The following is a 12,339-nucleotide window of genomic DNA, read 5'->3' on the forward strand; positions in this document are numbered from 1 at the left end:
GCAGGGGGCCTCCAGCTGTTGTGAAACTACTAATCCCAGCATGCCCGGAAAGCCTTTGCTGATCCGGGCATGCTAAGAGTTGTAGTTTTGCAACAACTGAAGGCCCCCTGGTTGGAAACACTGACTTTTAGTATTTAATTTAGTTTTTACCTGCTCTGGCCGGCCCCCGCCACGGGAGCCAGCCCGAGCAGATAATCGCATGTTTTCTTGGGGGGCCGTATCGCTATATTGCAAAAAGCAAAAATCGCGATTTGATTGCTTTTGCGATATATCGTGCAGCCCTACTTCAAACCCATCATATTTAAAGGTTTTTTTCATTAATTTAATCATAACCTATTTATCCACAGTATAAGTGTCTGTCTGGCAAGAGTCCTATTGGTGGGACCCCCACCAACCACATGTCGCCTTGTATGAATGAAGTGACAATAGAGCATGCACTGCCAAGGACAGCTGGGTAGAGCACTCAGCTACCTCTGACAATCCTTCAGAGATTTAACTCAGCAGTATGCATTTCCGACTGCTGCTCCATTTAACAGATTTTTCTAGAGATTGATGGAAAACTCAGTGGTTAGACATCTCCTACCGTGTGGAGTGGTGACATGTTTGGATTATGGGAAGACCCTCTTACAAAGGGTTGTGGGTGTCTCACTACCTTCTGCACCATGGGGTTGACAGTCTCCCGCTTCTTCCTTCTGATCACAGATGCTTCCTCCTCATCCTGTTCTTCACTGCTATCTGTAGAGAAAAAAGTACAAACAATCAAATACAGAAGTGCAAGCAATACCATCATATAGCTGCTTTTATGCAAGTAAGCGTAAGGGTCCATTCACATGCACTATATTATATATATATATATATATATATATATATATATATATACACACATATACAGGAAAAAAATGTACAATATAAAATCTGCAGCTTATATTGTACGTGTAAACATACCCTAAGAGTACGATCCCACATACAAAATCTGCATTGACTTCAACGCATTTGCAGCATATCAGATGACAGAAATTACGTGCTGCAGATTTTCCTACCCATTGAAGTTAATGGGTAGAAAATCAGCAGCGTATTTCGCTACGCATTGACTTCAAGGTCTCTATGGGCAACCAAAAGAACCAAGAAGATGATTTATCAAAACATGTATAGAAGAGCGGTGCAGTTGCCCATAGCAACCAAGCAGATCACTTTCCTTTTTCACAGGCCTCTTTGAAAATGAAAGAAGCGATCTGATTGGTTGCTATGGGCAACTGCACCGCTCATCCTCTGCGAGTGTTTTGATAAATCTCCCCCAAGTCCCTGTCACATTATCATAGGTCCCTTTAAAACCCCTTCTCTTCCCAGAATCCTTTGCGCATGCTCCCAGCCATTCCCCCCTTCTCACCCCGCTCCTCGTCTCTCCGCTTCCGTCCGGCGGTGAATTTTCTAGTCGTTTTCTTAAACGTAAAACTGCAAACCGTTTTTTTGGATCCCTCCGTCACCGAGGAGCCGGGGTCGGCCATGTTTACGTTTGAGGCAGTGTCTGGCGCGCCAGCCATGACTGTAGTGACGTCACCGGAACATAGAGCCATAGCTGCTGGAGATCGTCTGCAGAGCAGACTGGAGTTGGAACGGCGACACCTGCAGGCTCCGAGTAGTATTGCAACGGCCTGAGGAGTGGAAGCATGGCCTGCACAAGTGGTTCACAGGTTACTGCTTATGAATAGTAGATTTAAAAATATTTATTTTTAATTAGGTGAGTATTTTTGCTTCTTAATTTACTTTTAGTTTAGAGACACAGAAGGTGTTGGACAATTGTTGCAATATTGTTTAGATGTAGAAACACATGTTTATGTACTAGGTATTCTCCCATAGAACTGTATTTTCCAAACAGCGTGCCTCCAGCTGTTGCAAAACTACAACTCCCAACATGCCCGGACAGCCAAATATGGGATTGGTACCAAGATGAATACACTATGTCAACAGTCTCCAACTTGTGGTCATTCAGCTTTTACAATACTACAACTTCCAGCATGCCCAGACAGCCATATGATGAATACCCTCTATATCAGTGGTCTTCAACCTGCGGAACTCCAGATGTTGCAAAACTACAACTCCCAGCATGCCCGGACAGCCGTTGGCTGTCCGGGCATGCTGGGAGTTGTAGTTTTGCAACATCTGGAGGTCCGCAGGTTGAAGACCACTGCTCTATATCAGTTAAACAATGCCATATTTAATTGGATGTAAAAAAAAAAATAATTCATACAAAATAAAAGGCATATTGAGGTAAAGTGTGACCCCACAAACCTGTATGGACCCCATATCTGGCCATGAACACAGATTTTATGCCGAACCACTGCACTTTCAGCCAAAATGTATCCACAAATCGCACAGGGGATTCACCTAGTGTGAACAGAGCCAAATAATTCAGAGCTTGTACAGAGCCTTAATACAATCTTGTTCATGAGGCCTAATGCATGCGGCTTATTTGTTATTATGGGATTGGGTTCTCGCCTAGCAGACGAAATATGTCTGAGGTTCCTTTGCTGACATGGAAGTCAGTGCTGCTTTTAATATGGCTTCAGCTGTAAACATTTTATCATTGGCTGCCCAGCTTTTGTGCGCTTCTGGCTCGGTTCACTGTGTATTGGGGCACCACCGCGCTAACAGACTGGGGGTGCCAGGTGTTGCACCCCACTCTGAGAATAGGCCATCAATGAAAATATCCTAGAAACTAGGGATGCACCGAAAGGGAAATTTTGGTCCAAAACCGAAAATTTGGGCTGTGCTTGACCAAAAATTGAAACCCGAAAATGCATTGTCCCACCCCCTTTTTTTTTATATATATATATATATCGTTTTTGTTACATTTTATTAGGTATATAGATAGATAGAGATATATAATTTATTTTTATTTTATTTTTTGGCATGTGATGTGACTAGAGATGAGCGAACTTACAGTAAATTCGATTCGTCACGAACTTCTCGGCTCGGTAGTTGATAACTTTTCCTGCATAAATTAGTTCAGCTTTCAGGTGCTCCCGTGGGCTGAAAAAAGGTGGATACAGTCCTAGGAGACTCTTTCCTAGGGCTGTATCCACCTTTTCCAGCCCACCGTAGCCCCGGAAAGCCGAACTAATTTATGCAAGAAAAGTCAGCAACCGCCGAGCCGAGAAGTTCGTGACGAATCGAATTTACTGTAAGTTCGCTCATCTCTAGATGTGACCAAAATCAGCAATTTTTGCATTTGGAATTTTTTTGCGTTTATGCCATTCACAGTGCAGGATCAGAAACCTAATAATTTAGTCCACCCCGCTGGAACACCAGGGAGCATTTACATGTCCCTTTAGACGCAACTGTCAAAGCTGGGTTAAAGGGGTATTCCAGGCAAAAACTTTTTTATATATATCAACAGGCTCCAGAAAGTTAAACAGATTTGTAAATTAATTCTATTAAAAAATCTTAATCCTTTCAGTATTTATGAGCTTCTGAAGTTAAGGTTGTTCTTTTCTGTCTAAGTGCACTCTGATGACACCTGTCTCGGGAAACGCCCAGTTTAGAAGCAAATCCCCATAGCAAACCTCTTCTAAACTGGGCGTTTCCCGAGACAGGTGTCAACAGAGAGACAGAAAAGAACAACCTTAACTTCAGAAGCTCATAAGTACTGAAAGGATTAAGATTTTTTAATAGAAGTAATTTACAAATCTGTTTAACTTTCTGGAGCCAGTTGATATAGAAAAAAGTTTTTGCCTGGAATACCCTTTTAATAGCCGGCCGTGGCATTCTGCGCATGTCTGCTATTAGCGGCGGCCCCCATCTACAGGGGGCTGCCGGGTATGGTCGATGACGGACATAGGAGCAATCTCCGATGTCCGTCATTACAGGCAGATGTCAGCTGCTGATAGCAACAGGCATCTCCTCTTTATAACGCAGACCCATGTCATGTTCTCACCCAAACCATGATTTACATGTATGTTATGGGTTGGGAAAGGGTTAAGCCATGCCCCCCGAAACTATCGGCGGAAAATTCAGTCAGCCAAAAATTACAAAAGGGGCATTTTCGTCTGATAATTTTTGGTGGCCGGAATTTCGATGCATCCCTACTAGGAACCTCTTTAGAGGGAACCTGTCGCTAATTTTATACTGCCCAAACTGCAGGCAGCGCTTATGCCGGGAAATTTATAGAGAGATTTAGACGGGGTTTTATGTGGTGGTTTGGCACATAAAAAAGGTCACATGCACGTTGCGTGCAACTTTTTAGCACCTTTTTTTTTTTTTTTTTTTTGCCACACAGCAGATTACTGAGAAATCACTACTGACAGTAATATTTTAAATGCTCCTAGGACTCGGGAAACCTGTCATTGGGGCAGGTGGCTGCTCTCCTCCCCGCCAGTACTGCATGGCTCCTATCTCCCTGTACACAGGTAGGGGCCAGGACCCACCTCCAATACTACCCATGACTTGGGGGCATATTTAAACTATCATTTCTCTGAAACGCCAGAACGTATGAGAGTAATTCATAGTGTCCCGGCATCGCGCTGCCTATACCAGTTTTATGATGACAGGCTACGTTTAAAGTGGTACTCTATAAAGTTAAACAGCTTTGTAAATTACTTCTATTTAAAAACTCATGCATTCCCAGACTTATCAGCTGCTGTATGCTCTGGAAGATTGTCTCCTGCAGCAGCCTGGCACAGACAAAAGTCAGGAAATGCAGGTGGGACCTCAGCTCAGCATAGGGTATAGAGCTGAATATTTCGGCTCCCTTTCTTTTTTAGCTGAACTAGACTGTAAAGTCATGATGCCTTCAGTGCATAGTGTTGAATATTTCTGCTCCCTTTTGCAGCTGCTGGTCAGAGCTCACACTGTAGAGTTCAGTGCTGTGAGCTGAATGGGGAGTGTGCGGTCTCAGCCAATTACAGCCCATCTCACACTGAACTGCTCTTGGCTGAGGTACAAGCATCACCCTTATTAGGGTGAGTGCCCTAGCTATGTTCAATACAGCTTGGGATTGTTTTAGCTGAAGGACCAGAAGTAGGGAAATATTATCTACATCACTTATGGCTTTCCCCTAATGGTGAATATTAGGAGGGTAGAGAGAGAAGCCAAAATAACTCTCTCCACAATTGACCACTGTTATGTACTCCTATACATCACCCTTATTTTATATAAATCAGGTACTTCAACATTAATGTTAATTATCATTTATGGTTTGATTACTCTGATCTATGCACATTTGTATCTAGTCGCATCTCATCAATGGGGTCACTTATATGTTTTTTAATAGGAATGATAATAAAAGTTATATTTTATGTAGACATCTTGGTACATCTATACCACAGTACCCAGTTTTATACAAACATTTTCAAAATAATAACATGGCACAGAGCAGTGTGTGTGTATGTGTATGTGTGGATATGTGTATGTGTGTGTGTTTATGTATGTATGTGTGTGTGTAATATATGTGTGTGTGTTTGTATATATGTGTGTGTGTGTGTGTTTGTTTGTGTATGTATGTGTGTGTGTTTGTTTGTTTGTGTGTGTGTGTTTGTTTGTGTATGTGTGTGTGTGTGTGTGTGTGTGTGTGTGTGTGTGTGTGTATACAGCTCATGACAAGTGCTTTCACACTTGTGTTACTGCTTACTTATAACATGGCTCTGGGTTAAGGGGGGACATGCCATAGATGCTTTACATGTATTTTACTGCAGTTTTAATGGTATTAAAGGAGTATTTCAGTTTAGGGAAAAAAATATTTCCTATTCAAAGGATAGGAGATAAATGTCAGATCGCGAGGAATCCAACAATTGGGACCCCCCACAATTTCCTGCATGTTGCCCCAGCTCTCCCCATGCACGGAGCTGTGTCGACCACCACATGAAGCGGCCCCTCCATGCATCTGTATGGGAAAGCCGGAGATACATGTGTACAGTGCTTTGGCTCTCCCATAGAGATGCATAGAGGACGCATGCACCAGGAGAGCCGGAGCGCCCTGCAGGAGATCGTAGGGGGTCCTAGTAGTTAGACCCCCGCAATCTGACATTTATCCCCTATCCTTTGGATAGGGGATACATTTTCCTAAACTTGAGAACCCCATTAATAAAAAGGCTGCGCTCTTCTAAAAACAACACCACACCTATTAAAGGATTGTGAAAAGTATAGCAGCGCTGCCTTATCTACTTCAATAGAGCAATAGCAGACACAGGTGTGGCAATGTTTTTGGAGAAAAAGAGTCGGTGTGTTTCTTTTTCTGTATGTCCCCTGTAACCATATTACTGTAAAGATAAATTTAGGTGGAGGACCCACAACACTTTTTTATTTTTCTATTTTACACTATTTGAATAGTTCCTCTTTTTGTTTAAAAAAACCCCAAAAAAGAATTAAGTGTTCACATGGTGTCGGCATGTAAAGAGCAATGCAAAGGAGAAGTGGAGAACAGGATTGCTGAAACGGAAGAGTTGGCAGATATTGCAGAGTGCAGAAGGGTATTCTGGGGGGTTACAGTGGTAGTGCCCCACAAGCAAGGGTGATAGTTTATCATAGATCAAGTAATAACTAACAAGTTTTCATTTGTTATATATGTAAACGTATACTACAAGGGTGTAACATAATATTGATATACAGTGGTCCCTCAAGTTACAATATTAATTGGTTCTGGGACGACCATTGTATGTTGAAACCATTGTATGTTGAGACCAGAACTCTATGGAAACCTGGTAATTGGTTCTAAAGGCACCAAAATGTCATCCAAAAAATAGGAAAAAGTGAGGATTAAAGAAAAATAAGTAGATAAGTAATACAGATAAAGCAAATCCTTATATATAAAAGAAAGAAAGATCTGCTGGGAGCTGTAATCACTGTCTGTGTCAGTGTTTCCCAAGCATGGAGCCTCCAGCTGTTGCAAAACTACAACTCCCAGCATGCCCGGACAGCCAAAGGCTGTCCGGGCATGCTGGGAGTTGTAGTTTTGAAACAGATGGGGGCCGTCTGCTTGGAAAACACTGATCTATGTGGAGGACAGGAGCTTCTTCAGGGTTCTGTACAGTACACGCAGTGTCCTAAAAAAGTAACATGGAGTCGCCCTCACCTGGTGTCCAAAGGAGCAGGTAACCCTGGTACAGATAAAGTGCAAAGAATATGTAATACCTCCCTGTACTGTAGGGGGCGCTACCAGACACCAGTCAGTGCATACACTTCAGTAATACAAGGGTTTTACCAGTGAATGTCCATTCTGATTGGTCAGTTCTTTCAGCCATTGACAAGTTTCACAGATCTGGATTGTCTGTAGCATTGTATGTTGAGTCTGGTTTCAACTTACAATGGTCCAGAAAAGACCATTGTATGTTGAAACTATTGTATGTTGAGGCCATTGTAAGTTGAGGGATCACTGTATGTTGGTAGACAATGGCAGACTTCACCGTTCCATAGCCACCACCTCATCCTATTGTGGGAGTCTTGGCTATGAAGCAGATCCCCTGCTCTCTTCCTTATCTTCTAGTTGGAGACCAAGATGACTGATCATCAGTGGGAGTATGAACACTAGCATTTTGCATGGGAGCACTACACCATTGGATGACTTTTAGGTATTTTTTAGGGTGTCAGGTCATTTAAAAGTTACTGACTTTTAGGGTAGGGTCACCCGTGCCATATTTCACTGTGTATTTGCTGGTGCATATTTTTCTACCCATTCAAGTCAATGGGCAGCAAAATACGGCACGTTACCCTACCCTTAGGGTCCATCCATATGTGGCATTTTATTGCAGCTTTTATGTTTTTTCTTCATTGATGTCGAGGGAGAAATTCTTTAACATGTCTGCAGTAATCTGTAATAGAATAAGCATTCTGTGGATTCCAAAGGTTTCACAGGCTCTTACCACATAGATTTTTTTGTTTCTTGCAACATTTAAACCATTCGTAAATTCAATACAGTAATCCACCATAAAGTGATTTTAGTACTTACCTGCCAGATATTAATGGGCATGGTTAGAAAAATACATGCTTGTCTTAGGGCTAAATGTTGTGTTTCCACTATAATGCATTTTGTGAAATGGCTATTGAAGTTCCCTCCCTCCAACTACAAGTTCCAGGATTCCTTGTTTGTAAGTGGGATGTCACTCTTCTCCCTCCCACACATCAGCCACTCCACCCATTTAAGTATAGATCTGCTGACTTCTATGCTGTGCTGTAATCAATTGACCAGTGTTTCCTAACCAGGGTGCCTCCAGATGCTGAAAAACTACAATTCACTGCAGAATGATCTCCCTAACAGTCTATGGCTGCCCAGACGGCCATAGGCTATCCAGGCATGCTTGGAGTTGTAGTTTTGCCACGGCTGGAGACATGCTGTTTGGAAAACACCGTCTCAGGGTACTTTCTCATGGGATGGATAGGCTGTGGATTTTCCGTGCAGATTTACATGCAGAAAATCCATAGTGTGGTACAGTATCAGTGTTGTGACCAACTATTAAAAGAAATAGCCTTTTTTATAAGCCGTGAAAAAAATTGGGCAAAATCCCTACAGAAATTGACCAATGAGGATTTTAAATCTGCATCATGTCAATTTATAATTTGTCAGAAAATCTGCAGTAAATATAAAGAGGATTTTGTCAATGCTTATTTGGTACTCCACTGGAGAAGTTATATATTTTTTTATTTTTATTTTTTTTCAACTGGTGCAAGAAAGTTAAACAGATTTGTAAAATACTTGTATTTAAAAATCTTAACCCTTCCAGTACTTATGGGCTGCTGTATGTTCCAGAGAAAGTTCTTTTCTGTCTGACCACAGTGCTCTCTGTTCATGTCAGGAACCGTCCAGAGCAGGAGCAAATCCCCATAGCAAACCTCTCCTGCTCTGGACAGTTCCTGACATGGACAGAGGTGTCAGCAGAGAGCACCGTGGTCCGACAGAAAGGAAATTCAAAAAGAACTTCCTATTTAGTATACAGCAGCTGATAAGTACTGGAAGGATTAAGCTTTTTAAGTTTGTAATTTACAAACCCGTTTTTAATTTTCTGGCACCAGTTGATTAAAAAAAAAAAAATGTTTTCTAGTGAAGTGCCCCTATAACACTAGAAAAGTAGCCCACGGTCTGCAGACTTTTTTTTTTTTTTTTTTTTTTTTTTTTTTTACTTTTTAGTGCTTTGCGTAAAAATTTGAGAGGTCTGTGCAAAAATTTGCAACTTTTTTAATGCCAGAAACCTAGCATTTTGCAAGCCGTCATAAATTTCCTCCAATTCACAGCATCATTTCACCTTCAACCACGGTTTCCTTTCTCGCCCATACACCTGTCTGGAACGCGACACCCTCGATCTCCATGGTAACTGTCTCTGGATAATGGGAGCATCTATTTGGTTTCCATGGAAACCAAAGCATTTGCTGCCCCTTCTGTGCATAAAGCAGCCAGACAGCACAGGGTTTCTATCGTTCATTCATTTATAGACGGATCAGCGTGTGTTCTGTACATTTTTCTATAGACTACCCCCCCCATCCGCGCCCTTCCCCCCCCCCCCCCCCGGACAGGATGGGAATTGAGCGATGGAAGTTGGAGGATGATTTAACTATTAGATGTACCTAAAAAGCGATTCTCCAACCTGCTGCAAAAGCCGAAAGCCTCTCAGGGCATGATGGGCATTGTAGCTAGAGAGCTGCAGCTTGGGGGACATTGCTTTAAAGGGGTACTCCACTGCCCCAGCATCCGGAACATTTTGTTCCGAATGCTGGGTGCAGTCAGAGAGGGTCGTGACGTCATGCACACGCCCCCTAGTGACGCCACGCCCCCTCAATGCAAGTCCCATAGACTTGCATTGAGGGGGCGTGGTGTGACGTCACTAGGGGGGTGTGTGCCACCCCCCCATAGCCTTGCATTGAGGGGGCATGGTGTGATGTCACTAGGGGGCGTGTGCATGACGTCACGACCCTCGCTGACTGCACCCAGCATTCGGAACAAAATGTTCCGGACGCTGGGGCATTGGAGAACCCCCCTTTTTTTTTTTTTTTTTTTTTTTTTAATCAGCTGGTACCAGAAAGTTAAACAGATTTGTAAATTACTTATATTTAAAAATCTTAACCCTTCCAGTACTTATCAGCTGCTGTAAACTACAAAGGAAATTCTTTTTGAATGACCACAGTGCTCTCTGCTGACACCTCTTTTTTTTATTTTAGGAACTGTCTAGGGCAGGAACAAATCTCCATAGCAAACCTCTCCTGCTCAGGACAGTTCCTGCTCTGGACAGAGGTGTCAGCAGAGAGCACTGTGGTAATTTACAAATCTGTTTAACTTTCTGGTACCAGTTAATTTTGAAAATAGGTTTTCGAGGGGAATACCCCTTTTAAGGTTGTAATCAAAGAAAGTACTGGAGAGGTTTAAAGGAGAACTCCAGCGAAAATTAACTTATCCCCTTTCCAGATCGCGGGTAGCGACGATGATGCTCAGGTCTTTTCGGCACTCCCATAGAAATTAATGGAGCAAGTGTCTCCTGCAGCACAAGCTCCTTACAGAACATCATGGGCCATTCAGGAGATGGCGGATGGACCCCCCCCCCCCCCCCCCCCCGTGATCAGCTACTCCTGTGGATAGGGGATAAGTTAATTTTCAACGGATTTCTCCTTTGTCATACTCGAAGACTCATCTCTAGCATTTTCACATACATTCTTTTACATAATTATTAACATGAGGCAAACGTGATTTGACCTGTAATCACAATTGAGGTGTTCTAGGAAAATTTCAAGTCTTCAGGCTATGTTTTTTTACTGCCTTTTTGTATCTTTTTTTACAGTGTTTTAATCATGTATATATTAATTTAAGATTTGTGAAATTGCAGTAACATTTTCACCTACTACTTTTATTTTGTATACATATCCTATAAAGATAGCTGCAGCAGCAGTATACAGGTAGAGCTGGGAGGAGTCTGTGAGCTAGCGGGGAGGGATCTGGTAGGTAATGATGTCATCACGTAGTTTACAGGAAGTCAGCTGACCCAAGACAGACCACTTCATCTGAAACATTAAAGGGGTACTCCACCCTAGACATCTTATACCCTATCCAAAGGATAGGGGATAATATGTCTGATCACCGGGGTCCCGCTGCTGGGGACCCCAGCAATCTCCCATGATCAGACATCTTATCCCCTATCCTTTGGATAGGGGATAAGATGTCTAGGGTGGAGTACCCCTTTAAGCACTGAAAACCGTGCCTATAGACTTCCCATTCAAAACCGTATGCACCATAATGTTTACGGTTGTCTCCGTTTTTTAAACCATACTTTTTTTTTTTTCCGGACAGAAAACTGTGGCTTAGGCTGGGTTCACCGTATGCATTTTTAAACTGTATACTGTTTTTAAAAGTGCATACAGTTCCGTCCGTTTTTACAAAAAAAAATAAAATGCTTTTTTGATAATTTTGTCCATTTTTAATGGGAGGGGTGTTGGCTGGGGACTTTAATGCGCATGTGCAAAGTAAAAACTGTATACGGCTTCCCGTATGGAACTGTATTACATGTGCGTTTCCCATTGACGTCCATGTTAAAAAAAAAAAAAAAAAACATATGCGGTTGCAGTACGGTTTTTAAACCGGAGACGAAAACGTGGTCAACTACGGTTTTGACTCCGGTTTAAAAACCGTACTGCAACCGCAGTTTTTTTTTTCTTTAAAAACGGATGCAACCGGACATCATTTTTCAAACCGTATACGATTTTGAACCCTATACAGATAAAAATTTGTACACATGTTTTGATACAGTTTAGTCAGGCATTGGGGAATCCGTTTATTTTTTATTTTTATTTTTTATCAAAAACCTGATGCGGGACCTGTATTGCAAAAACTTGGTGTGAACCCAGCCTAAGTATGATGGTTGGCAAATGGACAGTCAACCCAGCTTCATTGATCAACCTACATACGGTATTTCGCTCCTAAAAGTTTTTTTTATTTTTAATTTTTGCCTTTATAACTTGTACTCTCTCATTTAGAGTACGTTCACAAGTACGCAGATTTTTTTGCAGAGGATTTTCTGCTGCAGATTTCAGTGTAAACTACATGACTGAGCACAGCTTCTAATCTACGTGTGAACGTACCCTAAAGGTTTTTTTTTTTTTTTTCCCCAAAATCAAATGTTACCCCCTATTCATAGATTGGTGGGAGTCCGGCTACAAGGACCTCCACTGATCACAAAAACTGAGGTAAATTGTCTATAAAGTAGCAAGCCCAGCCTCCACTCCATTCACTATCTATAGCAGTGGTCGTCAACCTGCGGACCTCCAGATGTTGCAAAACTACGACTCCCAGCATGCCCGGACAGCCAACGGCTGTCCGGGCATGCTGGGAGTCGTAGTTTTGCAACATCTGGAGGTCCACAGGTTGGAGAC

At 42.3% G+C, this 12,339-nt stretch overlaps 2 protein-coding genes across 3 annotated transcripts in view; one reads left to right on the top strand and one right to left on the bottom strand.

Annotated features, from left to right (window-relative positions):
- The window catches only part of RNF113A (ring finger protein 113A), a 31,803-nt gene extending 22,592 nt beyond the window's left edge, over window positions 1–9,211 (bottom strand). Inside the window, exons 1-3 of one of the 2 annotated variants that reach the window (XM_056548199.1) lie at window positions 9,178–9,211; window positions 1,388–1,672; window positions 653–735 (exon numbers count right to left, since the gene is read on the bottom strand). In XM_056548199.1, coding sequence (XP_056404174.1) covers window positions 653–735; window positions 1,388–1,672; window positions 9,178–9,199 — 390 coding nt within the window. In that variant the 5' untranslated portion in view covers window positions 9,200–9,211. Of the gene's footprint in view, window positions 1–652; window positions 736–945; window positions 1,100–1,387; window positions 1,673–9,177 lie in introns of those variants that run through there. The other variant, XM_056548200.1, reaches the window with a different exon arrangement.
- Window positions 1,639–12,339, top strand: part of LIMD2 (LIM domain containing 2) — a 42,867-nt gene continuing 32,166 nt past the window's right edge. The window contains exon 1 of the mRNA XM_056548203.1: window positions 1,639–1,738. The gene's annotated coding sequence lies outside the window, so the exon portion shown is untranslated. The remainder of the gene's footprint in view (window positions 1,739–12,339) is intronic.

This window comes from Hyla sarda, chromosome 12, assembly GCF_029499605.1.
Source record: "Hyla sarda isolate aHylSar1 chromosome 12, aHylSar1.hap1, whole genome shotgun sequence".
NCBI lineage: Eukaryota > Metazoa > Chordata > Amphibia > Anura > Hylidae > Hyla > Hyla sarda.